This window comes from Ovis aries, chromosome 18 (genome assembly GCF_016772045.2).
Source record: "Ovis aries strain OAR_USU_Benz2616 breed Rambouillet chromosome 18, ARS-UI_Ramb_v3.0, whole genome shotgun sequence".
Classification (NCBI taxonomy): domain Eukaryota; kingdom Metazoa; phylum Chordata; class Mammalia; order Artiodactyla; family Bovidae; genus Ovis; species Ovis aries.
The window spans coordinates 58,833,473-58,853,213 of NC_056071.1; the positions used below are offsets into that span (position 1 = coordinate 58,833,473).

Here is a 19,741-nt window from a genome sequence, read left to right on the forward strand (position 1 = left end):
CTAAGACTCACGCTTGTTCATACGGGTGATGGATGCTGGCCAAGGAAACCTCCCAGTGGAGCCTGGAGGCCAAGAACACAAGCTCTCAGTTTAAGTGCAAGGAGCACAGAGACCTTTCCAAGACCCGCAGGGACTCAGATGCACCCGGACTGTCTATGAACACGGCACAGCAAGGGCCTGAGTTCCACCTCTAACTAGATGCACCCCCTCGCCCTCCGCACCAGTTGCTACTCCTTCCTCCCATCACCCCGAGGTGTAACTGCCTCTTTTCCACTTTCTTGCAGCGCCGAAATGTTCAACCTCACCTCCCAGGTCCTTGAACCTGCTCTCAACAGCACCCTGCCCGAGAGCAGCAGCTGCTTCCAGTCCAACTTGGGGAACTGGCTCAACACCATCCAGCCCCCCTTCCTCTGGATCCTCTTTCTGCTCGCTGCCCTGGAGAACACCTTTGTCCTCAGTGTCTTCTGCCTGCACAAGAGCAGCTGCACGGTGGCAGAGATCTACCTGGGCAATCTGGCCGTGGCAGACCTGATCCTGGCCTGCGGGCTGCCCTTCTGGGCCATCACCATCGCCAACAACTTCGACTGGCTCTTTGGGGAAGCCCTCTGCCGCGTGGTGAACACCATGCTCTACATGAACCTCTACAGCAGCATCTGTTTCCTCATGCTGGTGAGCATCGACCGCTACCTGGCCCTGGTGAAGACCATGTCCATGGGCCGGATGCGCGGGGTGCGCTGGGCCAAGCTCTACAGCCTGGTGATCTGGGGCTGCACACTGCTTCTGAGCTCGCCCATGCTGGCCTTCCGCACCATGCAGGAGTACAACAGTGAGGGCCACAACGTCACTGCCTGCGTCATCATCTACCCGTCCAGCAGCTGGGAGGTCTTCACCAACATCCTCCTGAACTCGGTGGGCTTCCTGCTGCCCCTGAGTGTCATCACCTTCTGCACCGTACAGATCATGCAGGTGCTGCGTAACAACGAGATGCAGAAGTTCAAGGAGATCCAGACGGAGAGGAAGGCCACGCTGCTGGTCCTGGCCGTCCTGCTGCTGTTCGTGGTCTGCTGGCTGCCCTTCCAGATCAGCACCTTCCTGGACACGCTGCTGCGCCTCCAGGTGCTCTCGGGCTGCTGGTACGTGAAGATCGACATCTTCACGCAGATCGCGTCCTTCGTGGCTTACAGCAACAGCTGCCTCAACCCACTGGTGTACGTAATCGTTGGCAAGCGCTTCCGCAAGAAGTCGCGGGAGGTGTACGCGCGGCTGTGCCGGCCAGGCGGCTGTGCGTCGGCGGAGCCCAGCCAGACGGAGAACTCCATGGGCACGCTGCGGACCTCCATCTCCGTGGAACGCCACATTCACAAACTGCAGTAGCGGGTGGGGAGCAGCCAGCGAGCAGATGGCACCCGGGGATACCGATGCGTGTGATGATGGATGGATGGCGGCTCTCGGGATGCGCCCCCAGGAGGAAGGAAGGCATCCCAATTGTGACCTTGGGCAGTGAGTCGGTGTCTCCAGTAAATTCCTGCCCCGCCCAAGCTGTGGTGAACAGGGCTGCGAGGTTGGAAGGTGCACAGCCAAGGGCCCCAGAAATAATGACAGTATTACCCTTCTTACTGGCTTCCACCCCTGGGCCAGTCTGCTGCTTCCCGAGGAGCAGAGGAGCCTGGGGACAGGGACAGGAGTGGCCGAGCTCCCCTCCTACGTGGTGTGCCACTCTGCCGGAGCACGACAGCTCAGATCTCCAGAAATGCCGCCCGGCTTTGGGGCAGCCGCTGAGAGGGCCGTGCACACTGGCTGACGTATAGTTTTGGGTTTCTTGAATCCGCTCAGCTAGGACTTTGGAGGATGATTCCTCAGGTCAATGAAGGTTAAACTCTGAGTGATCCACAGCGAGAGCCCAGAGACCAGGACTCTCGTTCCCCTTGCAGAAAGACAAGTGGTCTGTGCCAAAGACGAACCCAGTAAGTACTTACCCAGCACTTGCTCTACACGCAGCGTGGAACCCTGTGGGCAAGAAAAAAGAAAATAATCTGTCCTGAAGGAACTTACAGACTCGCGATGATTCAGCAGCCACCACAAGGCTGTTCCAGACGCGGTCAAGCCAGGTACTGTGGACAGGGCCAGGAGGAGGAGTCAGGCGCACCAGCTCAGAGGATAACTGGCTGCACGTGGCCACGCCCGCGCCTCGGTTTCCTCCCGGTAACACGAGGCTGTTGTGGGGATTAAAGGAGGTAATAGGCACAGAAGTACTTTGACAAATGAAAGGTGCTATGTAAATGTGAGGCATTATTATGCCCGCAGAATGGGAATAAATTTATTCTAAGGAGAAAGACAAGTTAAGCAAAAGGTCTGTAGAAGAGAATCGGTGTTGAAGCTAATGGTTGTGGAAAACACTCATTAGTGTCTGACACATACTAAGTACTCCGTATGTTAAGCTCCCTTCCACCACCTGCCCTTCCCATCAATTTGCACGCATGCAGGAGCATGCGCGCACACACACACATGCACAAGCATTTTCAGGAAAGGTTACCCCTTCCATGGAGGCGGGAGAACACCCTCCTGATCCCACCTCCACCGGATCATTCACCCGGAGAAGCAACTGCAGAGGGGCCGTGGCCCTGCCTCCTTCAGGCAGGGCCAGGTGGGGAAGGGTGTGGTGGGCAGTGATAGGCAGGGCGGAGGGCGGGTACCAGATGTCTGGCAGGAGGAAAATGGACCAGCATCCTTGGCCCTTAATGGACAGGCGCCTGGCCCCAAGCCCCAGGTCTTCCAGGGGGCATTCCTTTCTTCTTTCTCTACACGTTTTATAATCTGCCTCCTGAGGCCGGCCCTCTGGGAGAACAGACCATCCAGACGCCAACATCAAGCTCCTACAGTCAAGACAGGGATGGGTGCTCAATAGCAATGGAGTTTAGGAGTTTCTGGTAATGTAGGCAACACCCTGGAAGCACTCACTGGATCAGTAGATGACTGATTCGTTAGCGAGCTCTCCCTGGGGAGGTTTTATCCTCCCAAGGGCCAGCAGGATTGGGATGGAAAAGAGCGCATAAATCCTGACCAATCCAGCTCTGGATTTTAAAAGAAAAGGGGTCACAAAAAGATTTACTCCCCATCCCAGCCTTTGTTTTCTGCCATGCAAGCCCCTCTGCCCACATAAACAGACACACTCGTAGCTAGAGAAAGAAAACAGGTGAAGAAGTACAAACCGTTTCATATTAGAATGAAGTGAAACCGTGTGTGGATGTGCTGGTAAAGAATCTGCCTGCAGTGTAGGAGACTCCGATCCGATTCCTGGAGAAGGGATAGGCTACCCACTCCAATATTCTTGGGCCTCCCTTGTGGCTCAGGTGGTATAGCATCTGCCCGCAATGCGGGAGACTGGGTCAATCCTGGGTTAGGAAGATCCCCTGGAGAAGGGATAGGCCACCCACTCCAGTATTCTGTCCTGGAGAATGCCATGGACTGTATAGTCCACGGGGTCGCAAAGAGTCAGACATGACTGAGCAGCTTTCACTCACAAACCACATGCATAATTAGAGTGGAGTTTCACAAAAGGAGGCTGGGCTGGGCTTTGGGGTGTGAGGAACTCATTCATCAATGGGTATGTATGTTCTGAGGGTCTCCTGCCAGCAGAGCTCTGGGCTCCTAATGGCCATTTAGGGCCCACCCATGGGCAGAGGAGTAATTTGTCTGTGGGAGGGGAGCTGCCCTGTGGGTTGTGTTGATACTGTGATAAAGAACATCTGTCCTGTGAAAGACCCAAAGAGCTATCACATTATAAAGAGGGATTATTTCACAACTGAGGAGAAATGGGTGAATGGTGTAAATGTGCCTTTTCTGTCCAAAATAATAAAGGGATGAGGCATTTTTGTGTGGTTCTTTCTGTTGTTACAACTCCCAAAACTCTGAATCTTGTCACAGACAGTGCCATAGGCAGTTAGAAGTCTTGGGGGCATGGGTTCCATTTATTTCCACTCAACCTACTTAAAGGCTCTGTGCTATAAATTAGTGGTATCCAAACCATTGTAATTGCATATCCATATAAGTAAAAAAATTTTGATTTTTACCCAATATGTACACTTATTAACAGGTGTTAAAATGTACACTCTTGAACATACCTAAGTAGAAATTTAAGAAATGTCAACCATTTGAATATTTTCTCCCGTCCCACATTGGTGACTCAATAAACTCCCATCAGGTGCCCATGAGACCCCATGAGGTCCTAGAATCATAAGTAAAAGTGAAAACGTGAAAGTATTAGTCGCTCAGTCATGTCTGACTCTTTGCAACCTCATAGACTGTAGCCTGCCAGGGTCCTCTGTCCATGAAATTCTCCAGGTGGCTCAGATGGTAATGAATCTTCCTGCAATGCAGGAGACACGGGTTCAATCCCTGAGTTAGGAAGATCCCCTGAAGAAGAGAATGATTATCCACTCCAGTGTTCTTGTCTGGAGAATTCCATGGACAGATGAGTCTGGCGGGTTCAGTCCATGAGAACAGTCCATGGGTTCTCAAAAATCATAAGGATGACAGCAAAAAAAAAAAAAAAAGGATGACAGCAATTCATTTGTGCATGTGATATGTATCTATTAAGTATCTTCCATTTGATTTCCATTTGGCGAGGTCTAGATCAAACAGTTGTCTAACCACTGCTTGCATTCTCACAGTGATGCGGAACGCATCACCCACTCCATTTTGAGACCCCTTCATTATTCATGTATTCAATCATTCATTAAACAAAATTTGCATTCTGTGTCTACAGAAATGGCACTGCTCCATCTCTTCATCCATCCATCTCTGCTAGAAACCTGGGGTTCATGGTAAAGAAGAACAACCATCTCTGTTATTCCTTCCACCTAGTGAATTGGTACCTTTTTAGATTCCCCCCAAGTGTTTCCTGGATCTATCTGTTTCTTTCTATGTCTAACCATCATCTCTTACTGGTCTCCCCAACTCTGACATTAACCACTGCCATCCCACGATCTCCCAGTTCTTATTTCCCACTGTGCAGCCACTGACATCTTTTAAGAAGGCAAAGACAATGATAGGGAGGCTATACATGTAAAGAAGAATGTTTAGAATGTGATGACATAAAGCAAGATTCTCTATGACCCACCTCCTAGAGTAATGGAAGTAAAAAGAAAAGTAAACAAGTGGGACTTGATTAAACTGAAAAGCTTTTGCACAGCTGCCGGAGTCCAGCTCCAGCAGCCAGGGAAACAGCCTGAAGGGGTGAGCGGTGTCAGCAAAGAATGATGCAGCCTCTGACTCGAGGTGCAGGACTACATGTTTGTTTCAAGCATCAGGTCTTCTTTTATACTTTGACAAAAGCAGTAGGTCAGAGGTTTGACATTTTCACCCTCACCCAGGTTTATTGTCTCATTGTTGCCCTTCAAACAGAGTTCCTGCTTCAGCGATTCTCTCAGAATCATGTTTACTTGTGATTACATTGTAACTCATGCTTATGTCTGGGCTGCGTACCACATTTCTCAGTTTATTTCTTATCTTTCTAAGTCCTGCTTGCCTCTAGTATCCTAAGCTCACTATCTCTTAAAAAGGCTTCTAACTATTCTTAATTATTTCTAAACCTTAAACTCAGCAAACTTCCTTTGCCATAAACATTTCCCTCACAAACAGGTCTCAGATAACAATCCTTCCTATGGCCTCAAGCTGTGGCCTACGGGCTCATCCTGGGACATTCTTTCCAAAAACCCTTGAACAAATGTCAGTGGTTACTTTATAGATTATTTTCTGGGCACAACTGCAGAAGGCTTTGTGCTTTCTCATGCTTCTCTCAAGAACAATAAGCACCTTAACATTCTTTCCTGCCAACTCAACCAAAGAAAGAAAGAACAAGCCAGAATCACAAAACCTAACTCCTTCATCCTGGGACCGTTCCTGCAGGATGAGGAGAGGGGGTTGCGGCCATGCCTCCGTTTTGTCAGTAATGCCTAAAGCGGCCCCCGACACACAACAAAGGAAACTATACGCAAGGTGAAAAGACAACCCTCAGAATGGGAGAAAAAAATAGCAAATGAAACAACTCACAAATAGTTAAGTTTCAAAATACCTAAGCAGCTCATATAATTCAATACCAAAAGAACAAACAACCAAATCAAAAAAGTGGAAAAAAGACCTAAACAGACATTTCTCCATAGAAGACATACAGAAAGCTAACAAATATGTGAAAAGATGCTCAATATCACTCATTATTGGAGAAAAGCCAATCAAAACTATGATGAGATATCACTTCACACCATCCATAATGGCCGTCATCAAAAAATCTACAAACAATAAATGCTGGAGAGAGTGTGGGAACCTTCTTGCACTGTTGGTGAGAAAGTAAATTGATACAGCCACTATGGAAGATGGAATGGAGAGCCCTTAAAAAACTAGGAATAAAACCACTAGATGACCCAGCAGTCTCATTCCTAGGCATGTACTCTGAGGAAACCTGAAATGAAAAAGACACATGTACCCCAACGTTCACTGCAGCACTATTTACAATAGGTAGGACATGAAAACAACTTAGACATCCATCAACAGATGAATGGATAAAGAAGTGATGGTACATATACACAAGTGGAATATTAGTCAGCCATAAAAAGGAATGCATTTGAGTCAGTTCTTGAACCTAGAGCCTATTATACAGAGTGAAGTAAGTCAGAAAGATAAAGATAAATATCATTTCAGTTCAGTTCAGTCACTCAGTCGTGTCTGACTCTTTGCGACCCTATGAATTGCAGCACACCAGGCCTCCCTGTCCATCACCAACTCCCAGAGTTCACCCAAACTCATATCCATCAAGTTGGTGTTGCCATCCAGCCATCTCATCCTCGGTCGTCCCCTTCTTCTCCTGCCCCCAATCCCTCCCAGCATCAGAGTCTTTTCCAATGAGTCAACTCTTCACATGAGGTGGCCAAAGTATTGGAGTTTCAGCTTTAGCATCATTCCTTCCAAAGAAATCCCAGGACTGATCTCCTTTAGAATGGACTGGTTGGATCTCCTTGCAGTCCAAGGGACTCTCAAGAGTCTTCTCCAACACCACAGTTCAAAAGCATCAATTCTTTGGCGCTCAGCTTTCTTCACAGTCCAACTCTCACATCCATACATGACCACTGGAAAACTATAGCCTTGACTAGACGGACCTTTGTTGGCAAAGTAATGTCTCTGCTTTTCAATATGCTGTCTAGGTTGGTCATAACTTTCCTTCCAAGGAGTAAGCGTCTTTTAATTTCATGGCTGCAATCACCATCTGCAGTGATTTTGGAGCCCCCCAAAATAAAGCTGGACACAAGTGTCTGACACTGTTTCCACGGTTTCCCCATCTATTTCCCATGAAGTGATGGGATCAGATGCCATGATCTTCGTTTTCTGAATGTTGAGCTTTAAGCCAACTTTTTCACTTTCCTCTTTCACTTTCATCAAGAGGCTTTTTAGTTCCTCTTCACTTTCTGCCATAAGGGTGGTGTCATCTGCATATCTGAGGTTATTGATATTTCTCCCAGCAATCTTGATTCCAGCTTGTGCTTCTTCCAGCCCAGCATTTCTCATGATGTACTCTGCATAGAAGTTAAATAAGCAGGGTGACAATATACAGCCTTGATGTACTCCTTTTCCTATTTGGAACCAGTCTGTTGTTTCATGTCCAGTTCTGACCAGCATATTGGTTTCTCAAGAGGCAGGTCAGGTGGTCTGGTATTCCCATCTCATTCAGAATTTTCCACAGTTTATTGTGATCCACACAGTCAAAGCTTTGGCATAGTCATATACTAATGCATATATACGGAATATAGGAAGATGGCACTGATGACTTTATTTGCAGGGCAGCAATGGAGAAACAGACATAGCGAACAGTCTTGTGGGCACGGGGAGAGGGGCGGAGAGGGTGAGATGTATGGAGAGAAACTAACATTAGATGTATGGAGAGAAACTCACATGGAAACTTACATTACCATTTGTAAAATAGGCAGCCAACGGGAATTTGCTGTAGGTCTCAGGGAACTCAAACAGGGGCTCTGCATCAACCTAGAGGGGTGATGGGGAGGAAGATGGGAGGGAGGTGCAAGAGGAAGGGGGCATATATACACCTATGGCTGATTTCGTATTGAGGTAGCGTCCCACCACTCTTGGGATAAAGTTCCACTTCTAACACATGGCCCACAAGACCCTTCATTAGCTGGCCTCCGGCTTGCCTCTTTCCCTCTCCCCAGTCCCTGGCTCATTCCCTACCCTCAGTCCATGTTGGACACAAGTGTCTGGCAGGTATTTCATTCCCCCTCTGTTGCCCACACTTCCCTCCCTGCCTGGACCCCAACAGGACCTTGAGTTTGGAGAAAGCTACCCACAAGTGTGCCAGGGCGCTCACTCATCGGGGGACTTTGTTCACGGATGGGGCGTGACTCAAGAATGTCTGGGATCCAGAGGTCTGAGCAGGGCTCTGAGCAGACAGAAACAGGGCCAGAAAGCCTCCCTCCCACCTCCTCTGCTCCCAGCCAGGTAGCAAGAGCAGCTCTCATCTCCTGACCCTTCTTGTCCCCCAGAGAGCTGATGCATTGGGAAGAAGTCCAGGTGGGTGTCTGGTGGACGCAGAAGCAAGCAATAGATCCAGCTCCTGAGTCTTCCCTGGCTAGAAAGGGTGAGGGCCCAGTGCCCGGAGTTTCAGTCTGTCTGTCATCTGCCAGGTGCCTTGATGGGAACTAGTGCTGGTGATGCCGGCTCCCAGCAGTGATGAAGCCACTTATGATTCAGAGGTGCAGACTCCATCTGTGGACTCCCGTAACACATACCATCACTTCGTAGTTCCTCCATCCCCGGGCATGCTGCAGAGCCTCACACAGCCCTGACCTCTGGCCAAGCCCCAGGAGGATGTAGGGGTCCAAGTTGAGCAAGCAGGTCACAGTTTAGCAATAGCCATGGCTGAAAGTTTAATGGTTTGTTTGTGGGTTTTTGGCTGAGGTTCAAGGGGCCCCATGCAAATATCTCACCCTCTACTGAGCTCTTATTTACTTTTTTCTTGGCTGCTGTGGTTAACTACAGGATATCAAATATAGTTCCTTGTGTGGTACAATAGGACCTTGTGGTTTATCCATCACTGAGCTCTTTTTAGAACTGACCCTCATGACCACTCAGGTAGGCAGGTGCCCGTCCCACTGCTGGTTCAGGATGTGGAAACAGGAAATAACCTGCTCAGGCCACTTGGTTCTTCAGGAAGGTGCTCAGAAGCCCGCCTGCTCTTGGTGTGTTTGTGACTTGGCAGGTGGATGCAAATACTGACACAGAGGAGGCTCCCGAGGTGACTTCATGCATGAAGGGTATCCGAGCCTCAGCTTGGGCTGTTTCTGCCCCAATAAACAGACTTTGTATTTTCTGGGGCTTGTGAATTCTTGCTTGCTGCAGAATCACCTCCCCAGAGGCAGGTGGTTGACACCGCACAATGAGATATTTACTGAGATAAGATTTCCATGCCTTGTTCATTCCAGTGGCTTTTAGTGAATTCACAGGGTTGTGTAACCATCACTGCCCTCTAATTCCATTGCCTTCCTCTTTCCACATCCATTAGCAGTCACTTCCTCCCTACCGCCTCTGGAAGCCACTGATTTTCTCTCTGTCTCTAGATTTGTCAGTTTGGACATTTCATGGAGCTGTAATCACACACTGTGTGCCTTTTGTGCCTGGCTTCTTTTACTGAGCCTATAGGGAGATATAATGTTGGATTGTAGGGGAAGAACCGTGCAGGCCAGGCCTCAAGTCCCTGCCATGCCACCTATCACCGTGGGATCCTGGCAAACCACGAAACTCATTTCCCCCACACTGGCCTTTGGCCTCGGTTTTCTCATCTGTGAAGTGGGCAAATAGTACAATAAGTATACCTACGTCATGCAGAAATACTGACTCTGGAAAGGAGGCTTTGGAAACTGTAAAGGGAGGCCCCAACTTGGCAGAGACCACTCTGGACTTGGAGTCAGGGCCCTTATCCATGGACCAGCCCTGTGACTTCTTAGCTGTGAGGGTTTAGAGAAAATCAGTTAACTTATCTGAGCTTCCGGAGGGTTTTGCCTATAAAATGAGGATTCGGGTGTTGTGAAGGTTAAGTGAGGTAAAGGTGCTCTAATGAGTTTAATAGTGTCTCCTTCCTTCCCCAAATTCACATCCACTTGGAACTTTAGATATTACCTTACTGGGGGATAAGGTCGTTGTGGAAGACCCTTCTCTGGTGGCTCAGATGGTAAAGAATCTGCCTGCAATGCGGGAGACCCAGGTTTGATCGCTGGGTCAGAAAGATCCCCTGGAGAAGGAAATGGCAACCCATTCCAGTGTTCTAGCCTGGAAAATTCCATGGACAGAGGAGCCTGGAAGGCTGTAGTCCATGGGGTTGAAAAGAGTTGGACATGACTGAGCGACTAACACTTTACACTTTCACTCTCATATGGGGTGAGGATGGGCCCTAAATCCAGTGACTATAGTCCTAATGAGGAGAGAAGAGGGTCCACAGAGACACAGAGATGGGAGAGGTTGGAAGCAGAGACCCGGAGCGATGGGATGTCAGGATTGCCACCAGAAGCCGGGCAGAGGCAGAGGACAGACTCCCCCTCCAACCCTCCAGGAGGAACCAAGCCTGCCAAGACCTTGAATGTGGACTTCTGGCCTCCTGCCATGCAAGAGAATAAATTCCTGCTCCCTTAAGCCTCCCCGCACGTGGTACCTCACTCCAGCGCTGTAGGAGACCAGTGCAGGTATTTTCACAGCTCTGAGCCAGTGTTCACCATAGCGATGCTGGTCCCAGTCGACACAAAGCCCTTCCCCCAGCAACGGAGGCCCGAAGCAGACACGCTCCATGTTTCCGCGGCCAGCGGTGCTAGTTGGTGATAGAAGTTTCCTAAGAACAAATGGGATGCGGCATGTTACAGAATTTCAGAGATGTCTTTAGGGGAGATACTAAGGCCTCCCTCAAGGTACTGTAGCGTGCTGGGGGCTGACCCAGACCCCAGAGCGTGTGCACCATGGGCCTCGACACCCCGTCTCTGCTGACCCAGCATCGGGACTGCCCCATTTCTCCCCTCCTTCCTCAAAACACAGGTGATTCCGGGAGCCTCAGCCCAGGTTAAGAATCGGCCACAGGGCCCAGCTCCTGGCTTCCGGGCAGCTCTGTGGCTAGCCCACGTTGGTGGGAGGTTGTTTATCAACAAGCCTGAAAGATGGCCCAAGACGAGCTCTGAGGCTCCTCTGAACACCTCCCTGCACGCTGAGTCACTGCACGGCCCGCTTAGTGGGCCACCAGGCACCGCTGCCGGTTCCTCCCCCAAGTCCTGGCAGAGACGGTGGACCTTACAAAGCCTTCCTGTTCTCGAGCTACCACTGGCCCGTGCAACAGGGAAGTGACAAAACCAGAGCCGCTCCCGCCAGCTCCTGGTCAAGGGCCGCTGTGTCAGCATCATCTCCTATGATCCCCAAACTTGGAGAAGAGGCCCACTTCACAGATTAAGAGACTGAGGCTCCAAGGCAGGCGAGGGGGTAGATAAACTAGGGGCTTTGGATTATACATCCCTCTACTGTGTATAAAATAGATAAACAACAAGGACCTACTGTAGAGCACAGGGAACTATATTCAATATCTTATAATAACCTATAATGGAAAAGAATCTAAAAAATAATTATATATACCTGAATCATATATATATGATATATATGATGAAACTGAATCATTTTACTGTACACTTAAAACTAACACCGTATTGTAAATTAGTTATACTTTAATTTTTTAAAATGGTTTTAAAAATCCAGAAAAAATAGAGACTGAGGCCCCAGGAGGTGGTATAGGAAATAACCCAAGTTCACCCATTTCCACAGGGATGGAGCTGGGATTTAAACCCCTTCGAGGTGACTTGTTGGCCAGACGTGCCCACCCAGACTTCCCCACCAGACCTCAAGGACTGGGGTCTTGCTTTGGAATCAGATTCTTTCACAAAGTACTGGTCCCCTTAGAGGAAGATAAAACAGTGAGACCGCTGACATCTTGACTACTGAATGGCCTTCAGGGTAGTCATACCCCTCCCCCTTCAGATCCATCACTGAAGAAGAGAAACTCTCCTTTGATGCCCACCTCCCCCTCCCCATTAGTTGCCCAAATTCTTCCTCTTCCACTCAGTACTGACCCCCATTTTCTTTTAGAGCTGTAGGGCTCCCCTTCCAAAGTTTAAGCCATTCTGATGCTATTATTTATGTACTCATTGGAAAGGACCCTGATGCTGGGAAAGATTGAGGTCAGGAGGAGAAGGGGGTGATGGAGGATGAGATGGTTGGATGGCATTGCTGACTCAATGGCATGAGTTTGAGCAAACTCAAGGAGATAGTGAAGGACAAGGAAGCCTGGCAAGCTGTAGTCCACGGGGTCGCAAAGAGTCAGACACGACTGAGCCACTGACACTTTCACTTTCAACTTAAGTTCAAAACCAGCCTTTTGACTCTGTTTCTAAGAACCACATTCCTGCCTTTATCTTCCCCATCTTCATAAGTGGTACCACCCAGTTACCCCTAGAAAAATCTTTGATGCTTCCCTCTTCCTCATTCACCAGGTTCTCCTGGTTCTACCTCCAAACAGCATCTCAAATCCATCCTCACTCTGGTTCCTCTTCCAGCCTTAAACCCTTCCAGCCACACAGGAGCTAGGGTGACCTTTCCAAATGTTTAAAACCCTTTGGTGGCTTCTCGTTTCTGGGGGATGTGCCATCCTGACGATCCTTAAGGAAAGAAGGAGCTGCTACTCCAGCTGCTGAGATGCTGCTCAGTTAAAGCCCTTCTTCACCCAAGATCATGCCATCTTCCGGGGAATCCTTCATCCAGTGGCTGAGAGAAGGAGGGAAGCCCAGCCCTCCTGCCCCAACTCAGAGAGCTCAGAAGGGTCATCCCATCCAGGAATTTTCACGGGTCTGCGGAGGCTTCTCTTAAGACTCCCTGTAGCTCACTTCTCCCTTTGTCCAATCCTTCTTCCTTCCTTTCAGTTTCACAGGTCCTGCTCCCTCGGACCCCCTGCGACCTGCAATGCCATAGACCTGGAAAACTCTGAACTCTACCAGCTGTTGTGCCAGGCTCTGTCTCGGCTGGCCCTGCCACTGTTCACCTCCTCTCCAGCGGTTCAACTTTCTGTGCTTGCTTCTTTAGCTCCTCCTGCACATCACGCTATTGCAGCCTCAGGACCTTTACTTATGCCGTTCCCTCTGCCCACACTGAGCTCCTCCGACTCTACAATCGGTTTCTCTTCCTTTTCCCAGTTTTCCCCCTGCCTCCCTGACCTCCCTCAGTATGAACCCTCACACCCTCTCTGTTTTGTGGAACACTATATCCTGAGCTGTTTCTTTCTACAGTTGCAATCACAAGTGGTTTTCTCTGTCTGCTGGTCTGTCAAGGATGACCCTGAGTCTTGCAGAAAAGGTGAAAATTCTCTTTAGCATTCAGTTCGCCTGTACACAGAGTTTTGCAGCACAGAGAAGCATCCCCAGTTAGGGGGACCAACATGATCTATGTTAAAGATAAACACTCTCAACGTCAACTTTGTCTCCATCAAAAATATATGAGCACTCCTGGTTTTTAAGGAATGAATGTGCAAGCGTGCTTAGTCATGTCCCACTCTTTGCAACTCCGAGGACTCTAGCCCACCAGGCTGCTCTGTCCATGAAATTTTCCAGGCAAGAATACTGGAGTGGGTTGCCCTTTCCTACTCCAGGGTTTTTAAGGAAAAGGAATGTATTGGCTTGGCCAAAATGTTCATTTGGGAACATCTTATGGAAAAACCTCCCTAAACTTTGGCCAACCTGACACTTCATGCCCCTATTTTTCACAATGCATGTGGATCAGTTAGGCATCTAGGTTGACTGGCCCTTCCCCAAAGATTACACAGAGAAAAGTCATAAAACTGGGAAACGCTACATCAACATACAAGCATTCATCTTATCCTGTGAACATCTATATAATGTGGTATTGACCGTTTTCGCGCACATGTGTGATCTTTAGGATGGCTCTCAAAGTAGTCAGGGCACCTTCTCAGGTGAAGAAACCGAGGGTCAGAATGTGCCCAGGACAGTCTGGGTCCTCCAGTTCTCTTCTGGGAGTCTGACAAGTGGACAGCCTCCCTCTCTGTACCCACTCTCTCAGATCTAAAACTGTTTTCTTGTATTATTTATCTGGTTTTGGTTGTGCTGGATCTTAGCGGTCATGTGTGGCTTTTCGCTAGTTGCAGTGAGCAGGGACCCCTCTCTGGCTGCGGTGCGCAGGCCTCTCCTCGCAGTGGCCTCTCCCGTTGCGGAGCGTGGGCCCTCGGCGCTCGGGCTTCAGTAGCTGCAGCACGTGGTCTCAGGCTGCGGAGCACAGACTCAACAGTTGTGGTGCATGGGCCCAGCTGCTCTGAGGCATGTGGGATCCTCCCATAGCAGGCCTCGGACCCGTGTACCCTGCATTGGCAAGCATCTACTCTACTACCAGGGAAGTCCCTCTAAAACTGTTTAATTTCCTTCTCTGCTCAAACCAAGAGCCTTTCCCTAAAGGCCACCTGCACAGGGCCTGCCCCAGGGTAGGACTTCTGAGATCTCACAGAAAGAATAAGTAAATGGGGTAGAACAGAGGTAAGGGTTAGAACTGGGTTTTCTGACTCCAAGTTCCAAGTGAGTCTTCCACAAATACGTCTGTGTACCTGGGCATTTATGATATGCATGTGGGTCCTTTCATCTACGGTGTTTTTCTCAGCTTGCCTGCCATCCAAACTCCCATTCCTCTCTCAAAACCCAGCTCAAATATCCCTCTGCCATAAATTTTCCCAGCTCGTCGTTGAGCAGAATTAAATCCTTTTCAGTCTTGACACTCAGACGGAACTTTGGCACTTCGTTGCCACTTTGCATTCTGCAAAGGATGGTCCCCAGGTGTCTGTCTGTCTTTGTCCTCAGCCAGACCAAGAGCTGTTTATGGGACCAGTGAGGGCTTTGTTCATCTCTGTCTCTCCAGTGCCCACAAAGGACCTGGCACCCACACGTAGTTTGGAACATATATGTTGATATAGAGGCAAGCTGTTGATGTTCTTGTATATAAATATTGTGTCATCCCAGAAGTTTATTTGGGTTTTTCCATGAGATGTTGCAGAAAACTCAAATGAATTTTCTGGCCAACACAATAAAAAGGTTTTTGAAGTCATTCAGCAAATATTTGTTAAGCGCATGAGCCCTGTTATAGGAGTTGTGAACAAGACTTTAATCAAAAGCAATAAACCCTTTGCTGGATGCAGCTCACATTCTGGTGAGAGAAAGAGGAAGTGAAAGATAAACAGATGAATTTAACCAGGTGATGATAACCACAGTAACAAACCGTGAAGCCAGCCAAGTGGAAGGGGGATAGTTCAGGGAGGGGCTCTGTGATAAGGGTGGGTGTGTGAGGACCACACAGACCTGAGGGAGTGAGTGTGCAGGTCCCAAGGAGAAGGGCGCTCCAGCCAGACAGACTGGCCAGTGCAAAGGTCCTGAGGTAGGAGATGAAGAGGCTTATTCAAGACAGAGTGAGAAAAGAACTTCCCTGGCTTCCAACGGAGGGGGTGTGGGTTCCACCGCTGGTTGGAGAGCTAAGATCTCATATGCCTCCTGGCCAAAAAACCAAAACAAAAGAGAAGCAATATTGTATCAAGTTCATATAAAGACTTTAAGAAATAGTCCTCTTAAAAAAAAGAAAACAGAGCAAGGATGCCAGGGAGTAGGCAGAGGCAGTGAGAGGGATGCCCAGAAATGCAGCAGGGGGCTGGCCCCCATGGCCTTGAGGACCTCTATCAAATCTTCATGTCCTCCTGGGCCTGAGACAGGACACACCATGGTCTGACTTCGGCTTTCCAACACACAGGAGCATAGCCAACGCTCTCCGGCCAGGCCCCTTCCAAGTGCTGTCCTGGGAGGCTTCCTGAATGCTAGCACGTGCCAGGCCTGGGCTGTGTTAGCTCCCGGGATCCTCTCAGCTTCCCTAAGAGGAGGGTCTGGTGGGCCCACTGCCCAGTTAAGAGAACCTGATCTCCTCGAGCAAGGCCAACATGGGGAGGGAGAGTTTTCCGTGAATTTTCTTAAACATTCCTGGTCCACGGCATCCCTGTCCTGGCAGAGTTTCTCTGCAGGGTGACCGGTGTCCAGAGCCCTTGGCTTCTAAATGGCCCTGAACGCAGGCCAGGGCAGCGCCTGTGGCTGTCTGAATGCCCAGGACACACAGGTGGGCAGCTGTCTCTCCAGCAGATTTCTGGGTCTTTGGGCTTTGGTAAACCTACATGGAGGATATTATTTTTATCCCCCTGACATCAGGACCCCTTACTCTGACCCCACCCCTCCTGCCCTCCCACCCCCGGTGCTACAGTTGGGTTCTCTCCAACCGTGACGCTTGCCACACTTGGCTGCAAGTGTCTCTTGCACACCTGCCTCGTCCGTGTGACCGTGAACAACCCAGGGTGGACACTGAGCCATCCTCTCTGCCTCTGGCTCCCAGCTTGCACCTGGCCCCAGGGAGCTGCTCCCCAAGTGTTTGCAGAATAGGAGGGAACGCGACCAGACCTGTGCTCACAGAGGAGCAAAGGTTAGAGTGGGATTTGAGTGACGGATGGACTTGAAGCAGAGACAGAGGACTGAGACGTGATTTCTAGCGAATGCTCACAGGTAGGCGAGTCCAGATGTATTAGGTCCATGGGACACCCCTGTCAGCTGGAACAAGACCCAGGTCGAGGCTGGCTCCAGGCGAAATAGCAGGACCAACAAGGAGCCTGTGCATTCCAAACAGTTGGGCCGGTGAAGTGACAAAATCTAAGTGCTTCTGGAATATTCATCTCTCCCAAGGATAGACTGAAAGGAGAAAACTCAGAAAGCAAGGAGATTGGTTTGGGGTTCTTTGCTGCAGAATTATTCGTTGCAGGAGTGTTTAAAACTCAGATGGGAAGGAATGCTCTGGCAGGGGTGAAGCGCACTAGCTGGACAGAAATGAGAGCACTGCCATCCCAGCGGGAAGTTGCGCCGTGGTGTTTTCCTTTCTTTATCTGCAGTGGAGACAGAGAGACGCCGGATGTTGTAAGGACTGAGTGGGGACCCCCACCCCAGATGCTTAGCATATAGTTGTCATTCGTAGAGATGTGCTGGGTGAAATATACCAGTCTTTGACCTTGAAGAAGCTGCTGGATGTGACCTGAAAGGAGAAGAGACCAGTGACTCCAAGGTTTAGCTGCTGAAGAGCTGGAAAGTGACATTGAATGTCATGGTGGGAACATGACTTATGTGTCCCCAACCTCGAACTCCAGCTCATCCTTTCCTTGAATCTGCTTTGAGCGTCTTCTGAGCCCACCGTACCTGCCTGGGGTCCCTCCATGTTAGCATTAAGGACAATCCCAGGGAAGGTCATCTGACCACCCAGCTGGCTGGGCTACCCTCTGTTTGTGGACTGCAGCCCTGGGTCTTCCACTGGCCTCCTCTTTGTGCCTTAAGATGGTATCTGTTGTAATGACTTAAAAAATTTTTTTTTATTTATTGCTTGCATTGGGTCTCAGCGGCAGCCTGTGGGTTTAGTTGCTCTGCAGCATGTGGGATCTTGGTTTCCCTACCAAGGATCAGGCCTGCGCACCCTGTTGGAAGGCAAATTCTTAACCACTGGTGGTCACTGGACCACCAGGGAAATCCCTTATTGTAATAAATCACTTTAAATTGGTTACAATAATCGCTTTAAACCTGTTAAAATAATTTTAGGGGCTTCCCAGGTGGCATCAGTGGTAAAGAACCCACGTGCCAACGCAGGAGACGCTAGAGATGTGAATTCCATCCCCGGGTCAGGAAGATCCCCTGGAGAAGGGCATGGCAACCCACTCCAGTATTCTTGCCTGGAAATCCCACGGACAGAGGAGCCTGGTGGGCTACAGTCCATGGGGTCACAGGGTCGGACACGACTGAGCACATTAAAAGTCAGTTTTATTAATTAACGTGTATTAAGTTCACAAACAGTCTGAACAAAGCCTTTCACAATCCACTGCGTGATTCTCGATCAGAATACAGACTACAGGAATTCTGAAGCATTTTTTACTCTTCTGATATAATGATCAGAGGATTGTGATTTCTATGGTTTATGAAATGGGGGCGAATTATTTTTTAGTAAACATGGGTGTACATTCATTTTATGACCTTTAAGGGATGGGTTACCTATACTTATCTTGGATATCTGTGAAGATGTCTCCATGTCAGCTGTGTCAGCTAGTATTTGTGACTTCTATCTGTTGCTTTTGTAAATGCCTACACCTATACCCCCAAGGTCCCAGTACCCAGGGGACTTTCACCCCGAGCGGCTCACGCCAGGCCCTGCCACGCCACTGTCAGTCTCCTCCCACATTCTCCACGTTCCAGCAGTCCGCGGTCCCTTCCTGCAGGTGGGGTCCCTGCATCCTGTCCTCAGAATTCAGGCTCCCACACCCCACAGCCCCAGAGGCAGAAGGAAATCCTGTCTTCCCCGGAAATCCACTTCCCTTTCTGCATTGCAAGCAAGTTGACAGTGGGAGCATCCATTTTTTTTTTTTTAGAAAACTTTTCATCACACACATGGGGTGAGGCCCCCAAGGCCTCGGGGCCACAGGGCCGCTTACTCGGCCCTCTCTAGTGCCTGTGACACACTGACAGTCCCGGCCATGTGGCCCTGCCACACACGCGCCACTTCCCGCAGTCCATCCTCAGCATGAGATGAAGCCACGTCCGGGCCTGCGAGCCCCACCTCCGGGAAGGACTGGTGTCATCTTCTCTTGTGGGTACCCCTGTGCTGGAGCAGGTGGACATCTCCTGAGACCAGATGCTTCTCAGAAACAGTCCTACCTAAATGCATAGCAAAGGGAGAAAAAACTAACCGCCCTCTGTGGCTGGGAGGGCTGGCAGGTGAGACCCCGATTTATGTTACTAATCAGGAAGCACTGGGATTCGGGAACTTCCTCTGGTCAAAATCTACCCCAAAATGATGGCAGGCATCCTCGGGACATTACAGTCTCAAATCTTTCCTGACACGAAAGGTCCTTCCCCAGAGATAGATTCCAGCTTCCTCCCAAAAATACACATCTGCTTCACGGAGTGTTCCTTAAAAAAAAAAAACCCACAAAACCTGCCTCCACAAGTTTAAGACGTCCAGCAATGTGGGCAAACCGCTGGCAAGTTCACGAGTGCAGTTTGTCCCCACTGAGATGTCATTATCAGAAAATGGAGACACGGTGAAAAGGCCAGATTCTGAAGACAAAGGGGATGTTTTCTGCTCCAGGCACTCCAGGTTCACGGTCAGGTCAAGAAACACAGCAGAGCATCCGAGAGGCAGGACTGGGGTTTGGGGAGCACTAGGGCCTGAGATTTGGGGGTCACTCCGCAAAAGCGGGAATCAAGCCCTGGTGTGGAGGCATCCTCCTGCCGTCAGGGAGGAAGCTTAAGAGCACCTTCATTTTTAGGAGCTAAAATAAAAAGTATTTGGCATTTGGCCCAAGGCTCTTGAGGTCTGACTCTCAAAGAAAGCCTGAAATTTCTGTCTGAACATGAGGTCCTGAATGGTTCAACTTGGCATCTGCAGATGTACATCAAAAACGGATTTCAGAACTGCCGGGGGGATTAGGGAAAGTGCATCTGATCTTACTCAGCTCTGCATGCCGCATGAGTCAAGCTTTCTGTGGCTCGCTGTTTGCTTAATGGGGTCCACAGTGATGGATTCTTGGCAACACACCTTTCAT

General features: G+C 49.5%; 1 protein-coding gene across 3 annotated transcripts in view; it reads left to right on the top strand.

Moving 5' to 3' along the window:
- BDKRB2 (bradykinin receptor B2) overlaps positions 1–19,741 on the top strand; it is a 76,986-nt gene that overhangs the window by 27,669 nt on the left and 29,576 nt on the right. For 2 of the 3 annotated variants that reach the window (XR_003585763.2, XR_009597129.1), the window contains exon 3: positions 285–2,234. Coding sequence is in view for 1 of the 3 variants with exons in the window: in XM_027957373.2 (XP_027813174.1) it covers positions 285–1,374 (1,090 nt within the window). In the remaining 2 variants the exon portion in view is untranslated. Of the gene's footprint in view, positions 1–284; positions 3,871–19,741 lie in introns of those variants that run through there. The other variant, XM_027957373.2, reaches the window with a different exon arrangement.